We start from the raw sequence: 19,835 nt of genomic DNA, 5'->3' as shown, positions 1-19,835 counted from the left end.
TTTCTGTAATACCAGATTGCACAAGAACACAACCATCATGTTATAGAGCTGTTTATACAAGCATCACAAATTATTAAAGTATGGAAAGAGAACACAATTGTTAATTGACGGAGAATGCGCATGTACAATTATAATGTAGGAGACATGATTTAACGACTTTTGTTAATGTAAATACCTAATCACCTACAAATTGTGTTCTGCTCTTCCAACATCTTTACAATGAGAATATTGAAATTCCAGCAATCCTACTGCAGCAAACTTCAGTTATGCCTTGCTATTATTTTTTGCGAACGCACGTCAGGTATCCTACCTTGCTTGGCTGTGGTTCAGCTTTTGGTTTGACCATTTGAGATCCTGGTGGTATCATTCCTTTGGGAGGGTCTTTCACTTCTACTTCAAGGCCAGCATCTGCCAAAAAGAGAACAAGAAACAACCAACTTCAAGCTCAATTTCCAAACATACTTAACATCAAGACAAAGAACAATGAAACGATAAGCTTCGGAAAGCCTAGGAATTTCTTTAACAAATGAGGAATTTCAAATTAAGAAAGTTAAATGACATAGAAGTAAATGATTTAATACAAAGACAGACAGTGCCATAGAAATCATCCAAGGCAATCATTCTAATTACCCGACAGCAGTATTCTTACGTTGCAAATTAAAGGGTTACGGTTGACATGAAAATAGACCTAGACTAGCTAAACCAGAAGAAATGCACTTTTCATGAATGTTTTATTTTACTGGATGACACACTATCATCAAAATTCATTTTTCTGTAGAAGGTGAAAAGCAAAAAACTAAAAATTTACAAATTTGTCTCAAGATCATCATAGAAATTATTTCCAAATCTTGACCAGTAGACCAGGTTGCTTGTAACTGTTAATGTAACGTAATATTTAACACAATGAAGTTACCTGTTTCAATCCCATCTATCGTGACATGGATAGTGTAAAGACCTACAGCTCCAGGTGTCCAATTGGCACTGTAAGTTCCATCATTGTTAGCCCGAATTAACATATTTTCACTTGGTCTGAGAAAGTTAACCAATAAATCAGTCAATAAAGTCAATTCACTCGGAAATACGTGGCACAAATTTTTTTTTGTTTATGTCTGTTGTTGCCGTTTTACCTTTTTGGAGTGGGAGATGCAAATCGAAGCTCTTCAAATGAGTAATTTTCGTATGCCTGAATGATGAGGAATGCAAAAGCACATTTAAGGCAGGTACATTGTAAGATGATTCAAAACTGTTCTAAGAAATTAACCACCTATTGTTTCAGGCAAAGATGCTATAACAGATTAGTTGAAACATGTTTACATCAATTATTTAAATCAGAGAGGTCAGAGGTTCAAACGTGAAGGAACAATTAATGTGGGCTGGGTTGTATCTCACTGAAGCCAATTACATAGGCTGGGATCAAATTCAGAAATGGTTTGCAGTGAAATCAAAATGTCAACAAAGTGTATAAACTACCTTCATCATAGTGATTGCAGTATACCGAGCTTCTTTAACTATCATTGGTTCATAAGACACTTCCAGTTTGGGAGACGGCAATCCACCGAATGTCAGATCAGTACATGGTACAACAGTTGGAGGACTGCCAGGAATACGGTGCAGTTTTTTAGTGTTCTCCTGTTGCATAGACTTCTTTTGAGAAAGAGGAACAGCTTTCACCTCAACCTGTTAAAAAATAAGATTTTACAAAGATTACTCTTTTTGTTCCTTCTGATAGAAGTAAAAACATCTTAATTCTAAAAGGAGCCATTTGAGAATAACGTTAACAAAAGGAATTGTATGCCAATGTGAGAGACTTTATCTGGCTTGTGACATGGTATATCTTTCATTAAGAAAGCCTTTCATTTTGCACAATGAATTTGAATAAAGATGACTACATTGCAGTCAATTTATTATACATCTTCATATTGACAAGAAATTGAAGAGCCACGACAGAAACAAAATCATCAAAAATAAAATTGGAAAAGACTAATGTTTACTTGTGTTTCTCTTCCATACTGTGTTGAAATAAACACCAATGGTCTGTTTCCATTTTTTAAATAAAAGGCTTTGCTGTTCGAGACAAACTAGAAGCTCATGCGCTGGATTAATTAATTCTGCCGAACGGTTCCAGCATGCTTGCAGCTGTAATGATTTGAAGTTAAACTATAAAAAACAATTCATTCTCCCAGTTGAATATGAAGAAAATCAAAATTTACTTCAGAAAACACAAGTGTCTTCTGCGATTAATGAAATTTTTAGTTGTTAAGTTAGGCTCTATGGATAAGTGGAACCAAAGAATCTGACTCATCAAGTCAGACAGAGTAACCATGCCTCCCAGTCATGAGCTCAGCATTTCCCTGCTGTTCGTTTTCTTCCTGATTATAAGGAGAGGTTCTTGGGATAGCTTCCTTAATTTCTGTTCCTCTTTTTTTTAGAAATAACAAGAACAAAAAAAATTAAAGAACAGATAAATCAGCAAATTTAACATATGTCGTCAGCTTGGTAACTGCTTATGAACCCAAAGATACTGAAAGAAATGAGCAAAACGTGCTGAGGTACTGGCTACAACTTTAAATTTTTTCTCAGATTTGGAAGGTTGGGGTCGGGGGGGTAGTTCCAGACGATTGGAAAATTGCAAATGTTGCGCTGTTGTTCAAGAAAAGATGTGAAGATAAGCCCACCAATAACAGGCCAGTCAGTTTATCTTAGGTGATGGGGAAACTTCCAGAAACAACAATTTGAAGCAAAATTCATAGTCAGATGAAAAAATGCAACTGCATTAAAAAAAAGCCAGCATGGAGTTAAGAGAAAATTGTATTTAAGTAACTTGGAGCTTTTGAAGAGGTAAGGAATATTTGAAAATGGCAAATTTGTTTGTGTCGCACACATTGTCATTCAAAAGGTATATTTGATACAATGCCATACAATATACTTGAGCAATGTTATTGCTCATGTAATAGGTTCAGCATAATCCCCTTGGATCAATAGCAACATGGATACAAAGTTGGCTGAGTGACAGGAAACAGTAGTGGTTAATGAATGGTTTTTGGATTGGTGGAAGGGTAGTGGAGATCTCTAGCCATCAGTTTTAAGTCCTTTGATCCCCCTGATATAGAGCAATAACCTTGACCTTGGTGAATAGGGCATAATTTCAAAATTTGAAGGTGATATGAAACATGGAACCATTGTCAACTGAGAGAACAGTTCAGAACTCCAAAAAGGGCATAGGCAAATTGGTGGAATGGGCAGACAAGAGACAAGTAAAGTTTGATGCATGAAAATGTAAAGAAAATAATTTTGGTAGGAAGAACGAACATGACAGATGAATAAAAAAAAGGTTCATCTCTAAAGGATATGCAGAAGGACCTGAATGTATGCAGATAGAAGTCATTAAAGATGGCAGACAGACGAAGCGTGTAGTCAAGAAAGCATATTATGTCTTAGACTGTCTTAGCAGGCAAGAGTACAAGAGCAACAGGATTATGCTGAACCTATAAAAAGAATTAATTTGGCTTTAGCTGGAGTATTGTGTCTAGTTCTGAGATGCAAAGGCATTGGAGAGAACATAGAAAAGACTCTCAACAATGGTTTCAAGGATGAGAAACTTCAGTTATGAAAACAAAGATGGGACAGCTGTCCTCAGAGAAAAGGCAGCTGAAGAATATTTGATCGAGGGGCTCAAAACCATGAGAGCTCTGCACAGAATAGACAGGAAGGAACTGTTTCCACTTGTGAAAGGAAAGAATAAGAGGGTAAAGATTTAAAGAAATTGATTAAAAAAAGCAAAGGTGACGCAAGCAAAAACCTTTTTTAAAAAATGAAGCCACTGTTAAGCTCTGTAATGCACTGCTTGAGTGTGTGATGGAGACAAGTTCAATTAAAGTAAAGGGAATTAGATAGTTATCTGAAAAGGAATAAACTTTAAAAAAAAAAGTGTCACTGGACTCGAAAGATTAACTGCTTTCTCTCCACAGACAGTGCCAGAACTGCTGAGTTTCTTCAGCAATTTCCATTTGTTTTTGTGACAAGCTTGTTAAAGACTGCCTGGATAAATAAAGAACGAGAAACCAATGTGCAAGTTGAAGTTTATCATGATTAGACATTATTATATTGTTACCTTGCATTGAAATTTACAATGCAATACCTCACCTTCAACCTAATCCCATTCCTTCCAAAGTGTATCACTTCACATCTTTTTGGGTTAAATTCCATCTACTACTTTTCTGTCCATTAAACCATTCCATTTGCAGAGGAACCTCAAATAGCAAAAGGTGGTGGGGGTGGGGGGGTGGGGGGGGGGCGGGGCGCGGCGCAGTGTTGAATTGGGATGGGGATGGGGGATAGGGATGGGGGTCGCTGATGGACTGGGGCGGGGGGTGCTATTGGACACAGGGGAGTGGGGGCCCATGCGGGGTATGCTGCTGCAGTCTCCTGGACGGGGAGCAGGCTTAAACTCCAAGCCCCAATGGAAAGACATTTAATTGATTAACCGAATAATCAATTATCCGAACGAAGTAGTGCCCCTCATCATGTTCAGATAATCAAAGTTCCTTGGTATATCTTCCTGCAACCAAATCAGTCACAATCTTAATGAATGGCAGGACCAAACAGTCTTTTCCTGTTTGCAGAATTATAGAATCCCTGCAGTACGGAGAGAGACCATACAGCCCATACCCTTCGAACAACATCCCAACCAGACACAGCATTGCACCCTATCCCCACAAACCCACATTTACCATAGCTAACCAAACAGGCCTGCAGATCTCTGAACACTATGGGGAAATTTACCACAAACAATCCACCTAACCTGCAGCTCTTTGGACTAGAGGAAGAAACTGGAGTACCAAGCTAAAAGCCACACAGATGCAGGGAGAATGTGCAAACTCTAAACAGACAGCAACCCAAAGCTGGAAACAAAATCAGGGTCCCCGGCACTGTACAACTGGCAGTAGTGCTAACCACTGAGCCACAGTGCTACCCAAGGAACACAAGGAAACTACATTGAAATAAACTTTGTCTGCATTTAGATTTGACAAAAAAAAAGAGGCATTCTGTAGGAAAAAAAAACTTAGAGTCAAACAGAAATGGTGACTCAGAAGCCTTTAATATTAAAGAATGTTTCAGAGAACCGAAGATCTTCTGTAGTATCGCAGTAGTGCATAAGCTAGTTACTGTCACCTTTACAAACTATATTTTATGAAAAAAATCAGTTGCTTAAGAAAAAACACTATTCATTGAACTTTCAAGCATCGCTGCATTATCGTAGCAAAAGAAAATTCACTTTTGAAATTTGGAATTTATTTCCCAAACAAAGGTTCACTTGTATGATTCAAGTGGCAAATTTTTAATGCTCCAAAAATACATACTTAACTTATTCTTAACTTGCATTTACAAATTTATTACTTTAAGTTGTTTCTTTGGTCAGCCTATTCCAAATTACTTTTTACCTTCAGGTTTGGAACATGAACTACATCTCCATATTGGTCCTTGGTTTGGATAGTGATGGTAGCAGGCCAGCCACATCTGATGTAGTCCTTATTTAATATCAGGGAGGTTTTCTGAGGATCTGCATAAGAATCTGGTTGAAGCCACCTGACAACATGAAAGACATGGTTACAAAATTTACATACAAATTTTAACAAAGGCATAGATTTATGGGCTCAGTAATTTTCTACATTAAATCTCGGTTTTACCTTGCAAGTCGTCCACCACTAGACCCAGGTAAGCATGCAACAAAGTCTTCTAAGAAAGAATGCTCATTGCTCTGCAGATGGAGGGGAAGATTACCTTCCAGTGCCTCCAATATAGTTGGTGAATGAGACAAAGCAAGCCCCTTTCCTAATAAACCGGCATGGTTTTTACACACCTGGCAAGAGGAAAATGCAAGTGAGTAAGGTTATGAAAAATGATGAGTAATTTAACTATAGCAACTGAACACTCACCTGCAGAGCTGATTCTTCAAGAATTTCAAGATCCTCCTCCAATTCATTTCCTGTCCAAACAAAGATGATTTAACAGAACAGCAGCACAAATTTGTTTTACTGCACATAGCTTTCATTATTAGTACTGTATAAACTGAAAGACTTCAAACGTAATCAATATTCACCTAAAGATCATCATTCAGCAATAATTTACAATCCAGCAATACACTACATTTTGTGCAAAACCCTCATCATCGTACACTTTTGGTTGACAAATGTAAAGATCCATACCCATAGGAAGTGCTAGGTCTTTTTTCATTAGTGACGCTGCACACATACTTCCAAGGTACGCCAATTCCTTTTCTAATTGTAGAATTCCCTGCAAAACAGAAATGTCTTGATGCGTGTTTGGTTTTAGCGAATTAAAGTTATAATGGGAAAAACAATAATGGGAGTTATAAGCATGAGCATAATTGTCAGTTTACTTCCCCAAAGTGCTAGTCTGCCTTTAGAACATTTAGAAAACAGTTTACGACCTGAAATCAGCCTAGTGAATCTTCTCTGAACAGCCTCCTAGGTGTGTATGTCCCTTCTACGTAAAGAGGCTGAAACTGTACAAAGTATTCTGGGTGACATCTTAGCAATGCCTATACAGTTGCAACAAGACTTTCATAGTCTAGCCTCCTTGCAAGAAAGACTAATATTTAATTGGCTTTCCAAATTATTTCATGCACCAGCATCCTAATTTTTTGCAATACACGTACGTGGACATTCAAATCTTCTGACTTGGCAACGGGTGCCTCATTCCCGATGAAGGGCTTTTGCCTGAAACATCAATTTTACTGCTCCTCAGATCCTCCCTCTCCTGCTGTGCTTTTCCAGCACCACGCTCTTGATTCTAATCTCCAGCATCTGCAGTCCTCACTTTCGCCAAGAAGTGCATCACCATCGAACCAAGATTTACAACTTACTACAAACTAGTTTTGTATTCCAGGTATAAATGTGTGATTAACAAAACTCAACAAGCTGAAGCAGGATATTTTAAGAGTCATATTCACAGAGATATACAGCATGGAAACAGACCATTTTGGTCCAAATCATACATGCTGACCAGATATCCCAAATAAATATAGACCCCCTTTGCCAGCATTTGGCCCATATCCCTCAAACCCTCCCTATTCATATACCCACTCAGGGGCCTTTTAAAATGTTGTAACTGTACCAGCCTCCACCATTTGCTCTGGCAGCACAATTCATAGACACATTGTCTGTGTGAAAACGTTACCCCTTAGAACCTTTTAAAATCTTTCCCCTCTCACCTTAAACCTATGCCCTCTAGCATTGGACTGCCTCACCACAGGAAATTCACCTTATCCATGGTCCTTACAATTTTATAAACCTCTATAAAAGGTCACTCATCAGCCTCAGATGCTCCAAAGAAAATAGCCCTAGCCTATTCAGTCTCTCTATATAGCACAAACCCTCCAACCCTGGCAGGATCCTTATAAATATTTTTGATCCCCTTTTAAGTTTCACAACACCCTTCATACAGCAGAGCAGGGAGACCAGAATTGCATGCAGTACTCCAATAGTGGCCTAACCAATGCTCTATACAGCATGATCTCCCAACTCCTATACTCAATGCTCTGACCAATAAAGACATACATTTTGTTAAGAAAAAAAGTAGAGATGTGATTTTGAAAAGGGTCAGACAGTACAATTTTGTCTCATTATTGCCTTTAGTAGCCAAGAATCTAAAGAAATTTATCAACATAATCTGAACCTAGAAGAAACTAGTAACGCGTCACAGTGGTAAGCTAAGTTTAAACTCCTTTTGGTCACTAAGAAGAGGGAAAATAGATCTGAGGGAAGAGTAATATAAAATTACATAATGATATACTTTTCAATTATTAAAATTCAAAAAGACTACACTATATTTAGGCAAGCAACATTATAACATGTAGTGTCAGCCTGTCACCCTGCAGATAAACACTTAGCCAAGAGACTAAACGGGTACCTAAAAGAGAAAGTGCAGAAAACTGTTGGCTCTTTGATCTTGAATCATTCCAAGCTTAGGATAGATTTGAAGAAAATTCACCTTTGTGATGAATCACTGAAAATTTCATGCAGCTAACAGGCGTACAAGTCATACAAGATTTCAATGCTGTGCTGAGGTCCAAAGGAGTGCTGACATAATAACCTTAGATTACCATCGGAACAAATCTGACAAATTGTAATCCTTTTTAAACTACCAACTTGTTGACAGTTTTTCCCAATCAAGCATTCAAACCTGGCCTGCCCCAAAAGCATTCATCACATAAACCAGGGAAAAATGCAGCTAGGTAGGAATGGTGTTATAGGTTAATACAACCCCCGGAGAAAGAGGGGACGGGGGTAGATTCAGTGTCAGGCAGGTGAGGTTAGGGTACTAATCAAATGCTTGGGGGGAATTGGGAGTCTCGATTATCCAAATGTGATAGGCGGGCACTATTTCGCTTAATTGATTAAATGCCTTTCCTCTGTGGCTGAGTGTTTTTAAAGTATGTTCCCCATTCAGGAGACTGCAGGAGCACATAGCATGCGAGGCCCCGCCCCAGCACTGCCCCTGCCCCCCCCACCCAATCCCTGTCCAACACTGCCCCCGCCCCCCCATCCAAAACTGCCCCGTCCAACACTACCCACTCCCCCCCACCCCACCTCACCCATCCAACACTGCTACTGCCCCCGCCAGGGCAGCCAGACTGGACACCAACAAGACTACTGCTGCTGCCTTTGTGGGGCAAGTCTCCAAACACCACACACTTTTTACTACAACCTTTTGAAAGGTTCCACCTCTGCCCTGCACAGGACAATGTTAGTCAGATTATCTGGGGAGGAGTGGTGAGGGGTTTTCTCCTCTGTAGAACACCAGGGAAAGTGTGAGGAGAGGGGGAGTGGGAGGTCAATCATTTGAAGACTGTTTAATCACTGTAAACCAAAGGCGTGATCACTGCCAGAAACAGGTCTTTGATGTATTGTTTCTATCGGGACCTCGAGATCTCCTTCGGATAATCCGATTTTCAGATAATTAGTATTGGGATAATCGAGGTTCCACTGTGTTGAAAAGGACCTGGATTGTTTGATAAATCTCTGATCTTTTACAATGACCATGTTGGCTTCAGTTCTTTCATATGTCATTGCAAAAGTTTTTTTAAACAGTTACATTTTCAAGTGAATGTTAACAACTGGTGTCATGTCTGCCCAGATAACGTATTGAAGGTGTTAGCTCCCTATGTGAGGCTGTCTGTGCCACATCGATCAAACTGATTCTAATCTAAAAGAACGAATTTACAGAATCTTACATGGATTCATGCAGTTTTTGAGCAAAGTAAGATATAATCCTGCAAGTACAAATTCACCCCACAAACTAATATGTGTGGGTGTGAGTTACGCGTGTCCGCGAGAGGGTGTGTGTACACTCAGACGGATGGACACACACACTCGTGCAGACTCACACTCACACATGCATTTCCACACACACCCTCTCACAGACTTAAACCCCTTTACACTCATACACATACACACACCTTCTCACAGACATGAACCCTTTTACACTCATACACATACACCCTCCTACAGACACTCATACGCCCATCCCCCAGACACACAAAGGTTTGTGGGGTGAATTTGTACTTGCAGAATTACATCTCAGTTTGATCAAAAACTGCATGAATCCATGCAAGATACTGCAAATCTGTTCTTTTAGATTAGAATCAGTCTGACCATTATGGCACAGACAGCCTCAAGCAGGGAGCCAACACCTTCAATGCGTTATCTGGGCTGACATGACACCAACTGTTAAAGTTCACTTGAGAATGTAACTTTTAAAAATGGTTTTGTGATTTACATATGAAAGAACTGAAACCAACATGGGTATTCTAAAAGATGAGAGACTTAAACAATCCAGGTCTTTTTCAATATATAATTTCAGTTACATCATACTGGAAACTTTTGCTATAAATTCGGTTTCTTACAATCTTATTCTCCACAACCACTTGATGAAGGAGCAGCACTCAAAGCTAGTGCTTCCAAATAAACCTGTTGGACGAGAACCTGGTGTTGTGAGATTTTTAGTTTTGATACAGGTTTCAGTTTAATTGTTTAAGTGTTCCTTAATCCCCTGCTAATTCTTATACAGAGGGCATAACCCCAGTGTAAAGTTAAAAATCGCAAGACAGCAGGTTATAACTAGCTACCTGACGAAGGAGTGCTCTGAAAGTTGGTACTTCCAAATAAACCTGATGGACTATAACCGAGTAAGGGGTGATTTTTAACTTTGTCCACCTTAGCCCAACACCAGCATTTTTACATTATGGTCCAGCATAAAGGACCAGTTAGGAGAAGGATGAGGGTAGTGAATTTGTAGAATTCTTTACCGCAGAGGGTTGTAGAGGCTGGGTCATGAGGTATATTAAAAGGGTGAGATGGGCAAATTATTACATCAGTAAGGGAATCAAGGGTTATAGGGAAATGGCAGGAAAATGTAGTTGAGGATTATCAAATTAGCCATGATCTCACTGAATATGCAGCAGACTGGATAGGCCAAATGGTTTACTTTTATTCCTCCATCTTATTGTTTTATTAATAGAGTTGGAATACGCCAAATTCTCCCACATTAAACAGTTTTATCAGAGGATAGGAAATTGCCCATAAGGAAATTCAAATTTCTCAGCAATTCCCCAGAGTCAGCTGTATTGGTGTATCTGCATGATCCTCATTGACTCGCTGGCCGTTGAGTATATCTAGGTCAATATATGAAGATAAATAGGCCAAAACAAAACCTGAGGCAATAGCTCTAAAGCAAACAATGAATTTAATACCAGAGTGGAACCTACACAGTCATTAACAAATTCAGTGAAACTTACAAATTACTGACACCTTAGGGACTGGCAATAAAAGGCCCTGTGTATTATAATAATGTTCCCAATGTTATATAATCAGCTCCAACCATTATCAGTACCTAATTAATTGCATTAATGCCAAGCTCTCACTCTCACATCAGTAGTCAGTCCTGTCAACAATAGCTTGAGAGTTTCAGATGCATTACATTTCAAACTATCCTCACTTAGAGCACTGTATACCTTCACAGTACAGCTATGTATTTCACAGTTGTCCTTATCATGATCCAGTCAGTCAGAAAACCAAAGAGGAAAATGTTGGAGGAACAGGTGGTGCTAATATACTGAAGCTTCCAAAAAAACAGATTCGGTGTATTGAAAGTTGTGTATTTCGATTTCACTGTTCATGGTTTCAAAAGTAGCTCTTTTATGCATTACAACGTAAGCTACTGGGGTCCTTAAATTAAGTGTCTATTCTTTGAATGTCTGTTTTTACAGATATAAAATGTGAAGAAATATTAACAGCAATCTCCCACTGGTTTATTGGATTATTATATGAAGAACATGGAGGAAGATGCAATAAAATGTTAATTTTAGCAATTGAACAAGCAATTCTGATTTAAGAATTTTTCTCTACTTTGATCTACTAAAGTGCATTGTTTCAACACAGCATTTGCAACTTTGCATAGCGAAACTTTAGTTCAAGTTTGATTTCAAAAGCAAAAGTTTTAAGGTGTGAACAGCTCTATAACAGAATATATTCTCTTGTACAATATTCCATTAGATGCACTACAAAAGATTACCTCATCAGGTCCAGGACTGAATTCATAACCCACAGCAACACACTTGAAACCATAAAAACTGGCCTTCTCGTCTTTTACATAGTCTGATGCAGTCTCCAAAGAGAAAATAGCATCATTTCCTAGAAAAATCACATATACATATAAATCTAAAACAAAAACTTGCAAAATAGAAAGGCTTTCTCCAACATGACTCATATAATCTTCTCTTCCTGCATCCTCACATCCTGCCTTAGGGGACAGCTTTATTGAACACAACATCTGATTTGTAGTACAAGGTTTTTCCACATTCAGTTTCTCAAGGGAACTGTTCTACATCTTTCTAAAGAAATCTAAGGATAGGTAATGCAAAACACTGAACCAAGATAAATATTAAGATACCACAGTCATACATAATGCTTGAAAGGTATTCAACCTCAATTACTGGGGGGGGCGGAAAGAATGGGGATGGAGTCACATCATTGGCTCAGTCAGCATTTATTATCCATCCCTAATTGCCCAGCGGGCAGTTAAGAGTTAATCACATTGTGGTGTCTATGGAGTCAGGTAAGGAGAGCACTTTCCTTTCCCAAAAGGATATTAGTGAACCAGTTGGGTATTTCCAACAATCAACAATGGTTTCATGGCCATCATCAGACTCACTAGATTTCCACTAAAATGAAATTCCACCATCTGCCACAGCAGGATTCAATCCTGGGTCTCCAGAGCATTATCTGAGTCTTGAGAATACTAATCTAGCAATAATACACAGCCTCCCCATAATAGTGGCCATTTTAAGAATTTATTAAATCATGTAATCAACCAAAGTAAGGTTGCATTAAATTGTAATGTAGAAATTTGGGTATATATATGGCAGTATCAAAATCCTACATATTGAGTACTTGATTTTGTTTTTACTTCCCTGTAATTCTTGACTCTCGACTGTGCTTTAGCCTTATAAATATTGCTTTGTGCTGAACAATATCCTGCCTCCAAAATTCAAGTGTTTGTTATTAATCCATCCACATCTCATGATTTAAATGCCATATTCTTTAACTAAACATATTACATAAACTGCAGAGAAGACCTTGAAAATTGACAAAGTCAAAAGCTGCAGAACAAAAAACCTCAAAAGCTATTCAAATCTGACTGAATTTTTGAAATAAAGTGTCTATTGTTGGCCACAGAGATGTCACTCAAGCATTAATACCAAATACTTTTGAATAAAAGGTCACACAAAAGCAGTCTCGAATTGTAGTGTCAAGCTTTCAGAACCAGTCAAATTACATAAGAATTTGACAAGGTGTTATTTTAGGCTTGATGAGAGGTTCCTGAGGCTCTATAATGTCAATGCAGATTCACACAACAACTGGCTGTCCCCTGCTATTGTTGTCAAACTGCAAAGTCATTTTGATCTCAAAAAAATACAGCAGCACTCTGAAATCCCAACAAAACATAGCACAACTAAAATCTGTTAAAAACAGAAGACTTTTCTTCCTTCATATACCTGGCAAAATAAGGACTGTAGTTGGCCATCCAGTGGAACCAGAAAATTTTTTCAATTCTATCCATGAATTTAGACCATCATGGCTTGTACTTTTAGGTCCAAATCCTGAACTTTGCAAAGTTTTATTTGGAATCAGCAAACGGAGCACATCTTCTGGCTGTGCAGTACCACACAGTGGGTCGAATTCGATAGTCATCCACCTGACACAATCTGGAAAAGTTACCTAAATAAGAAACAAACATTATTATTTTCAGCTTCCAATTGGTAGCTATTTATTACCTGAGTATCTTTATTTTAATCTAAACCAAATGGGTGCACCAACTGTTTTCAGAAGGATTTTAATCAAAATGTATTTGAGCTGTCTCCAACTTTTGATCATAATACATGTTCAACACAAGATTTTCTATTTTATCAAAATTCACAGCTCAGAGAAATATACGATAGTCACACTTAACATAGAGTCAAAGATATACAGCATGGAAACAGACCCTTCATCCAACTCGTCCATTCTGACCAGATATCCTCAACAAATTTTAATCTAAAATAGGCGGCACGGTGGCACAGTGGTTAGCACTGCTGCCTCACAGCGCCAGAGACCCGGGTTCAATTCCCGCCTCAGGCGGAGTGTGTGGAGTTTGCACTTTCTCCCCGTGTCTGCGTGGGTTTCCTCTGGGTGCTCCGGTTTCCTCCCACAGTCCAAAAATGTGCAGGTCAGGTGAATTGGCCATGCTAAATTGCCCGTAGTGTTAGGTAAGGGGTAAATGTAGGGGTATGGGTGGGTTGCGCTTCAGCGGGTCGGTGTGGGCTTGTTGGGCCGAAGGGCCTGTTTCCACACTGTAAGTAATCTAATCTAAATCTAGTCCCATCTGCCAGCATTTGTCCATATCCCTCTGACTTCCAATTCATATAGGCATCCAGATGCCTGTTAAATGCTGGAATTGTACCTGCCGCCACCACTTCTTCTGGCAGCTCATTCCATACATGCACCACCCTCTGTGAAAACATTGCCTCTTAGTCCTGGGAACGGCCCTGACCAGAAATGTCAGTTTTACTGTGCCTCCAATGCTGCCTAACCTGCTGTGCCTTTCCAGCCCCACATTTTATTGACTGTGATAACAAGTCCTGGTGTGTGTGGTAGCAGATAGGATGTAGGGAAATTCAGGCCCTAAAATAATTGAACTTGATATTGAGTCTGAAGGGCTGCAGGTTCTCCAAGCCAAATGTGAGGCATGTTTCTTCCAGCTTGTGCTGAGCATTGTTGGAACACTGCAACTATCTGAGATAGAGATGGTGGCAACAGAACAGGGTGGTGCGTTGAAGTGGAAGGAAACTGAAAGCTCAGGGTCTTCTTTGCGGGCAGAATGTAAATGTTCTGCAAAGTGGTCACCCAGTCTATGCTTTGTTTCCCCAATGTAGAGAAGACCACATGGTGAGCAGCAAAGGCAATAGACGAGATTTTGAGGAGTGCAGATAAAGTCCTGCTTCACTTGGAAGGTATGTTTGGTCCCTTGGATACGGAGGAGGGAGGTGGTACATGGGTAGGTGTTACACCTTCAGTGGTTGCAGGGGAAGGTGCCTTGGGGCTATTGGGGGGGGGGGGGCGCTATTGGGTGTGAAGGAAGGGTGGACCAGATTGCCCTGGAGGGAATGGCACCTGCGGTAGGTGGACAAGGGAGGAGAATGTGTGTCCCATGGTGGCAACTTGCTGAAGGTGGCCTTGTTCAGAGACTACAACTCTTAACTGGACTCTCCAGCCAAGAGAAAAAATCTTGCAGCAGCTAATTAACAATATTCATTTAATTCTGTTCTTATAATTCTCAATTCCATTTCACAGAGTCTTTTTGGAAAATATGGAAAAGACCAAGACAAGATCAATTTTTTAAAGCTAAATTCTTTTCCTAAGCAAAGCTGCTCTTAATTTAAAAGGTCTGACGTGATCAGTCGGCTTTTAATTCGAGGACAGCAGCAGTGGTTCGCACTGTTGCCTCACAGCGCCAGGTACCCGGGTTCGATTCCAGCCTTGGGTGAATGTCCGTGTGAAATCTGCATGGCTCTACTCTGGGTGCTCTGGTTTTCACCCACAGGTTAGGCAGATTGGCAGTGATAAATTGTCAATAATATCTTGGTGTGTGCGGGCTAGATGGGTTAGCCATGGTAAATGTGGAGTTATGGGGAGAAGGTGAGAGGGCTGGGATGCTGTTTGGAGGGTTCGTGTGGAGTTGATGTGCCAAATGGCCTCTTTCTACACTTTAGGGGATCTATGATTAGAAATTCTGCTTTTAAAATACACATCTACAATACTGTAACAATCTCATTTGAGCATACCTTTAGTTGACTGACGCAAGCTGGTTTATAAGGATGGTCACTCTCCACCACAGCATAATGGTTAGAAGTAGTACAAGCAGAGAGGCCTTGTTCAGGTTGATTGCCTGTTGCACTGTCTGTTGACTGATTAGGATTAAAGGCAGGTGGGGCATATTTTTGGTTCAATGTTGCAACTGGAGGCAGAAGCTCCTGGACAAGACCAAAAACTTCAACGGCAGCCTTTTTTTTAAAAAAAAGAACAAAAAATGCTTGATAAAGCTTAAAGAAATAACTGAGAGTGTGTGTAAGAATAACATTAAAAATAATCAGCATTAATCATGTTCAGAAAATAATTTACTTACTTTTGGGACATTAGCAGCCACTGGTGCAATGTAAGCCAAAATAAGTGGAAGCAGCATAGATATCAGACTGGAAGAGCTGAGTAGTTCTGGAATATCTTCCGCTAAATAAAAATACTTATTGCTTAACCATTATTATTTTGTGAACAAAGCACAACAGTTTTAGATTTTAATACAGAAAGCATTACATAATAAAGTAACACCCAGAAAGCTAGCTGTTAACTATACAGCCTTCTTGCTTCCCTGCAGCCTAGCCCTGTTTCCTGACAGGTGACAGATAGGATGATTTGTGAATATTTCTACTGCAGCATGATAGTTAAGTTTTTTGCTCAGTGGAAAGATGAAGACTGTGTTACCCAAATCAGCATAATCAAAAGCAAGTTGCGATAAAATAACAAAATGGAAAAGAAAACTCAATGACTTCCTATGTCAAGTCTATTTAAATTGTATGCATTCTAGCTTACCCCAAAGGAAACAAGCAGATAGTCCACACTTTCCCTTTGTCAAATAGTGTTCTCAGAACATGCACAAGATAGCCCTGATTAAATCCCCAGTTCAATGAATAGTAACCTTTATACCACTTTTAATATTAGAAACACAAAGGCTAATTGAGCAGAGATCATCCTCTGTTTCGCTAAATCAAAGTCCTCATTATGGACCATTTTACTCAGTTATTTTATTCACTTAGTAACAGAAAAATAAATAACACAATAACTGACCATAGGTGACTAAAGTCAGCAAGGAACACAAGATGTTAGATCAGAGTGGTGCTGGAAAAGCGCAGCAGGTCAGGCAGCAGAGGAGCAGGAAAATCGATGTTTCGGGCAAAAGCCCTTCATGCTTTTGCCCGACACGTTGACTTTCCTGCTCCTCGGATGCTGCCTGACCAGCTGTCCTTTTCCAGCACCACTCTGATCTAGACTCTGATCTCCAGCACCTGCAGTCCTCACTTTTGCCTATGGAACACAAGATTCCAAAGTCAAACATAGTAACACACTTCAGCTAACTTCCAGATGTTGACCAAGTGGTGGCAAATGCACGAGCAAAAGATGATTGCCGGTGAGTAAATACAATCAGAAACCTAGTCAACTGGACAACTCAAGGTGTTTGCCATAAAAAAGAGATTTGCTAAGCTCTCTGCCAAAGCACTTAATAAATATTCGTATTTCTTGCACAGTTAATAGAGTACCTGATTAATGGAATATGCACATGCACAACTATCAAAGTCACTGAACTTATTTTTGTTGAGATCAACATCTCACCTTTTTATCTATCCTGACAACTTCAGAGAGCTAAACATTAGGTTGTCTTTTGAAAAGAACATTGCCTGCACTTGTCAAAATCTCCCTCCACAACCCAAATTTATATTGGTGTTCTCAATAACCATAGCATAAACTATCAACTTCAAATTTTTTACCCTTATTGTAACATGGCTAACATACAACACAAACTTCAAGATCAACAAAATATGCCCCTCAAGCCTGCCAACACCAATTTAACAAAGAACAGATGGCAGCTGCCAAATTCATTGCTTTCAAATCAGCTCACCTACCATGCCCTAAAACATCCATGTGCTAATCACAAGAACAAACTTTTGGTTAGACTTATTTAAGAAAATACATACATACCATCCACAGCCAGGGCCCTGTGCAACAAATCCTTAGCTGCACGAACAACTGCAGAAACAACAGAAAGGGCCCTGCTGCAGTTTTTATCTTCTTCATTGGCTTTGCTAAGCAGCTGTGATTGTAGATCTCCATCAAACTCACTTCTACAAGTTAAATGGCACAAATTACTAGATGAAATATTCATTAGAGTTGATTCTTCCGACATAATTATCTAATTTATTCAAATAGATGATTTGACTAACCAAAAGCTAACCAGACACTGCATGGACATTTAGCATAGTATAGAAAATGCCTGTAAAGTTTATTTTTTAAAACTTTGCAATCACAACTGATTTTAAAATTAAATTTTTTCCATCAAACAACTGTGACTGAAAGTTCACAGGGAGGAAATAGAAATGCAAGAAACATTCTTTCAGTCAGCACCGCAACAGCAAATTTATGTTCACTCCAAAACGGCTGAATTTATCGAGAAATCTACCTTAGCTTGAAGGTCTCAGGTCACATACCTATTTGGATAGTTGAGCACAGTCATGGGGTAATATGTTAAAATTGCTGCATCATGTGGGGGTGCATGGGAACAGTACATGATTCCACTCTGAATTGTTATTTAGTGTCTTCAATTGTAAATGCAATGTATGGATGTCAATTAATGAGATCTCACCATGGCTGTATTATTTTGCTACCTTTGTGAAAACCAACCAAAGATCACCAACTAGTAAGACCAAAGTACTCTAGACTGCAAACCCTGGCTAATATTGTCTAGCTATTTTCTGAGGTTCTACCAAGGTGAATTTTAGTGTTTAATTCTGAACTGAGCTTTGGACGCTAAAGGACTGAGCATTTCTACCTCAGATATTGCCCACTTTATCCAGACCTCAGCACACAAACTCTCTAACACTAAACCATCTCTTTGCCACCACACTATTCCATTTATTCAAAAGTTTCCAAACTGAACTTTCAAGCACACCTTAAAAAATGAAAATTCATTGAGAACTCTTCTTGTATCCTTTGCTGTCTAATCTGTACTCTTTGCTGTCTAATCACCTGGCTTTGACCCACCCTTCACCCAATGCATCAAATTTAAAATTCTCACCAACAAACCAACTGTGTCAACATCATGTGATTTCAAATGATGGCAATAGGTTGATATTACTGTATTTACAGAACCATATCCAAAGCCAAGAATTAACTTTGAGCAAGAACTGTACAATGGGATGCACTTCCTCCATCCATTCCTCCCCAACCTTTCAATGAGAAAAATGAGAATTTTTGAATATACAAAGGTCTGCTATAGTTAGATGAAGTTAAAACCTATCAACCTAATCTTAGGTTACACTTAAGTCACTTTACCAACACTGGATAGAGACCAAACCTGATAACTGCTCATCTTACAAACCCACGTTTATATCCTTTTTGCACCTAGCAGTGACCAGCTAACAAATATCAGCTCGGAGATTAAAAACTGAAACTTTTCACAACATTATTTTTATTATTATACAACTTAGATAACAGTAACTTTATTCTAAATTTACTGCTTCATTACACTTAGAAGAGGTGGGAGCTGGTGTGAAATGGAAAGGAGGGGGAAACGAGAAGTGTTAATAGATACAAACAGTAATTTGTTGTAAACAAATTCCTCATTAGAAAACAAGTTAATATAAAAATATCAGTCATATGCTACATATAAAAGGATAAAATATTATTCAAACAGAACTGGTGAAATGATAACAGAGATCCATGTGGAATGACAGTATGGGAAATTCTGAAAATAGAACTTGTTTTGTTCTCTCTTGACATGTCATCTTGCCTGTCTTTAGTCTATTTCTTTAATTTCATCTCCTATCCTGATTTAACCTTTTCATTTTATTAGAACTTAACCTTCACAAACAGTATTTCAGTTTTCTACTGGACATTATGCTGACTTTGGGTCTGAATATTGTCTTTTGTAACTTCATATCTTTGTTAGATCCTCCAATTATTCACAGTAGGACTCCTATAAAATGGGAATGGTGAGGGGAGCTGAAAATGTGTTGCTGGAAAAGCGCAGCAGGTCAGGCAGCATCCAAGGAACAGGAGAATCGACGTTGCGGGCATAAGCCCTTCTTCAGGAATGAGGAAAGTCTGTCCAGCAGGCTAAGATAAAAGGTAGGGAGGGGGGACTTGGGGGAGGGGCATTGGAAATGCGATAGGTGGAAGGAGGTCAAGGTGAGGGTGAAAGGCCGGAGTGGGGTGGGGGTGGAGAGGTCAGGAAGAAGATTGCAGGTTAGGAAGGTGGTGCTGAGTTCAAGGGATTTGACTGAGACAAGGTGGGGGGAGGGGAAATGAGGAAACTAGAGAAATCTGAGTTCATGCCTTGTGGTTGGAGGGTTCCCAGGCGGAAGATGAGGTGCTCTTCCTCCAACCATCGTGTTGCCATGGTCTGGCGATGGTGGAGTCCAAGGACCTGCATGTCCTTGGTGGAGTGGG

At 39.3% G+C, this 19,835-nt stretch overlaps 1 protein-coding gene across 16 annotated transcripts in view; it reads right to left on the bottom strand.

Annotated features, from left to right (window-relative positions):
• mycbp2 (MYC binding protein 2) overlaps positions 1-19,835 on the bottom strand; it is a 253,347-nt gene that overhangs the window by 93,431 nt on the left and 140,081 nt on the right. For all 16 annotated transcript variants that reach the window (XM_072577934.1, XM_072577936.1, XM_072577938.1 and 13 more), the window contains 13 exons: positions 17,370-17,512; positions 15,745-15,845; positions 15,404-15,622; positions 13,079-13,301; positions 11,596-11,714; positions 6,207-6,294; positions 5,937-5,986; positions 5,688-5,860; positions 5,442-5,586; positions 1,471-1,677; positions 1,128-1,183; positions 914-1,029; positions 311-408 (listed from right to left, as the gene is read on the bottom strand). In XM_072577934.1, coding sequence (XP_072434035.1) covers positions 311-408; positions 914-1,029; positions 1,128-1,183; positions 1,471-1,677; positions 5,442-5,586; positions 5,688-5,860; positions 5,937-5,986; positions 6,207-6,294; positions 11,596-11,714; positions 13,079-13,301; positions 15,404-15,622; positions 15,745-15,845; positions 17,370-17,512 — 1,738 coding nt within the window. The remainder of the gene's footprint in view (positions 1-310; positions 409-913; positions 1,030-1,127; positions 1,184-1,470; positions 1,678-5,441; positions 5,587-5,687; positions 5,861-5,936; positions 5,987-6,206; positions 6,295-11,595; positions 11,715-13,078; positions 13,302-15,403; positions 15,623-15,744; positions 15,846-17,369; positions 17,513-19,835) is intronic.

The sequence above is a fragment of the Chiloscyllium punctatum genome, chromosome 9 (assembly GCF_047496795.1).
Source record: "Chiloscyllium punctatum isolate Juve2018m chromosome 9, sChiPun1.3, whole genome shotgun sequence".
Classification (NCBI taxonomy): Eukaryota; Metazoa; Chordata; class Chondrichthyes; order Orectolobiformes; family Hemiscylliidae; genus Chiloscyllium; species Chiloscyllium punctatum.
Note: the sequence above shows the minus strand (reverse complement) of the source record. Positions and strands in the feature narration are given on the sequence as shown.